This window comes from Triticum aestivum, unplaced genomic scaffold, assembly GCF_018294505.1.
Source record: "Triticum aestivum cultivar Chinese Spring unplaced genomic scaffold, IWGSC CS RefSeq v2.1 scaffold106471, whole genome shotgun sequence".
Classification (NCBI taxonomy): Eukaryota; Viridiplantae; Streptophyta; class Magnoliopsida; order Poales; family Poaceae; genus Triticum; species Triticum aestivum.
Genome location: NW_025238247.1, coordinates 1,961 through 4,328, shown reverse-complemented (window position 1 = coordinate 4,328; position 2,368 = coordinate 1,961). Strand labels below are relative to the sequence as shown.

General features: G+C 44.5%; 1 protein-coding gene across 3 annotated transcripts; it reads right to left on the bottom strand.

The window, feature by feature from the left end:
- Positions 1 to 6: 6 nt before the first annotated feature.
- Positions 7 to 1,227, bottom strand: LOC123176615 (uncharacterized). Of its 3 annotated transcripts, none has more exons than XM_044590731.1 (2): positions 851 to 1,187; positions 7 to 466 (listed from the first exon to the last, which is right to left on the bottom strand). In XM_044590731.1, the coding sequence occupies exons 1-2, from the start codon at positions 1,132 to 1,134 to the stop codon at positions 169 to 171; spliced, it is 582 nt and encodes a 193-aa protein (XP_044446666.1). In that variant the 5' UTR covers positions 1,135 to 1,187; the 3' UTR covers positions 7 to 168. The 3 variants fall into 3 exon arrangements, 2 of the variants coding, with proteins under 2 accessions (XP_044446666.1, XP_044446667.1); XM_044590732.1 differs by having other exon boundaries at positions 856 to 1,186; XR_006488598.1 differs by lacking the exon at positions 7 to 466 and adding an exon at positions 519 to 772 and having other exon boundaries at positions 851 to 1,227.
- Between the last annotated feature and the right edge of the window lie 1,141 nt (positions 1,228 to 2,368).

Below are 2,368 nucleotides of genomic sequence, written 5' to 3'. Positions count from 1 at the left end.
CGATCCATCTCAAATCAGAAATTCAAATGTACATTCCTGGTTCTGGATGGAGATCACGCCAGAAATATCACAACTCGAAGGAGCAGCAACAACAACCTAAAACATACTAGTAGTACTCTCTCTGTAAAGAAATACAAGAGCATTTAGAGAGATCACTACTTTAGTAATCTAAACGCTCTTATATTTCTTTATGGAGGGAATACTTGTGAACACTGATGTGCAAGTGCGAACCCTCTTGGATGATCTACTCGTATCACAGAGCCTCAGCCCAGTACACATCCCGGGCAGTGTCAGCATTGCTGTGGTCGACAACGTCGGCGCCACAGGGCCATGGTCCTGCAGGTAATGGGATGCCGACCCAGCGCAGGACACAGCAGAGGCGGACTGGGTGCAGTCGGCAGTGAGGGCACGCAGCGCGGTGGCGGAATGAGCAGCGGCCACGGCGAAGTCCAAACTCACAGCCCATCTATTAGACAACAAAATTACGTGCAAGATTGGAAAAGGGAAAGCAAACTAAATGATACAAACAAAATTATGTGGAAATATTGGAAAATTGAAAGCCGTGATAATTTGTTGTGCAGTTGACGTGCATTCTGTATCTCAACAAAAGTGCATTTGCAAACTAAAGGCCAAGAAAGAACAAATTGTTTCCTTTTGATAAGTTTTGACACTGCCTTCTCAGTTGTCATTGACGCAAGGTCTGAGCTTGTTAAACAATGCATGACGGAATCTCCAAGGCCCATTGCTTGCAGTAAAATCCATGTCAGACTCCCTAGAAAAAAATGCATCTCTAGCTTTTGAAATCGCAGCACTTAAACGAGCTGAGTACGAGGAGTAGGCCAAATGGCACCTTACGGGCAAGATCTCCGTCGACGGCGCACGGGCCTCCCCGCACCACTTACACCATGGTAGAGAGGAGAGAGGATCGTGGCTTGGCGGTGCGGCACCCCTCACCCCGCACAAGGCGCCAGGGGGCGGCGGTTGATGACGATATCGCCCGTGTCCCGTCCACCCAGATCTCGCTGGTATTTGTGCAGCATAAGATGGAGGTAGCCCTTTGGGGAGCACCGCGATGGGGGCGGGAGAGGGTTTGGGCGGCGCGGCTCGCTGGGAAATGGGGAGCTCGCAAGCCATGGAGGGGGGAGGGGGGAGTAATGGGGCGGCGGGATGGAGAAGGAGTGAGAGATAAACGAGTGGAAATGGCCCAGCCCACACCATGAGCATAGCACGGCTGAAAAAAAGGAGCTATTCAAAAACAAAATAAAACAAGTCTGAATTGTTCGTCTCGTACTCGGAACCGTTCATAGGCCAAGAACCTTTGCGCGTGGGCCGAGGACTGCGCGGCGCCAGCATTGACAGCCTACTACTGAGCCTACTGGGCTAACGAGGGGGGACCGTGGACCACTTTGCTCTATATGAGGAAAAAAAAGAGAGTCACCTAAAATACAAGAAATGTAAAGAGGGAAACTAGCTGGACCATATCCCAATGCGAGCATGTGGCCTTGATTGCAACCTCCACAAAGAAACATCATAGGTTTGCTTTTCCCTATATATATGTGTGTATATATATATATATATATATATATATATATATATATATATATATATATATATAATATGACAAATTTTATCTACAAGCAGTGGTAGTTACCTTCTACCTCTCTGTCTGCCATGTGTCATCTCACGCAGCCAAGCCAAGCGGGTTAGCGATCAAAAAAGATCCATTAATTTCCCACCGTCTAGTTAGTTACGCAGGGTTAGTTGGATAGCCTACTAATATTTTGGCCGCATGCATCGCATCTGATTGCATGGATAAGGCTTACTTTTTTAAAATCCTGGATGAGGGCTAGCTTGCTTGATCGCATGTACTTGCAAAGGAAAACAAATCTTGGCGTCCATACTCTTTATTATATCTACTTCATACTTCCAAAATTATCATAGGACATATTCTATTTTTCAGGAAAATTTCGGTATGCTCCAATTTTTATAGTATATATGCTATATTTCCCAAGTACTATATACTACAAAATCATAGAATATATACTACATAGTCATGAAGAGTATGATGTGTGTCTTGTACAGTCGATGGAGAAGCATGTTACATGGAGTATGTACTTGTCGAGTATGGAGTATCAACGGAAGGAGTATGTCAATGGAATTAATCAAGAGGGTATTTAATACTAATATAACTATGTGGATGACAGCCATGAAATTTCTCAAGCACCTAACTTGCTTGCATGTAGTATGTAGATTAGAAGAAAGAAGTGTATGACAAAAAGTAGTATGGAGTATCATGAAAGAGGTAGTATGGTAGTATGGAGTATTATCTTATCAGAAGTAGTATGTCAATGGAACTAAACAAGCGTAT

Bases quoted from the DNA above. Each gene is read 5' to 3' on its own strand.
- LOC123176615 (XM_044590731.1), bottom strand. From the start codon at position 1,134: ATGGCTTGCGAGCTCCCCATTTCCCAGCGAGCCGCGCCGCCCAAACCC. The intron at 467-850 runs GTGCCATTTGGC...GTTGTCTAATAG, and splicing joins ACGGAGATCTTGCCCGTAAG to ATGGGCTGTGAGTTTGGACT.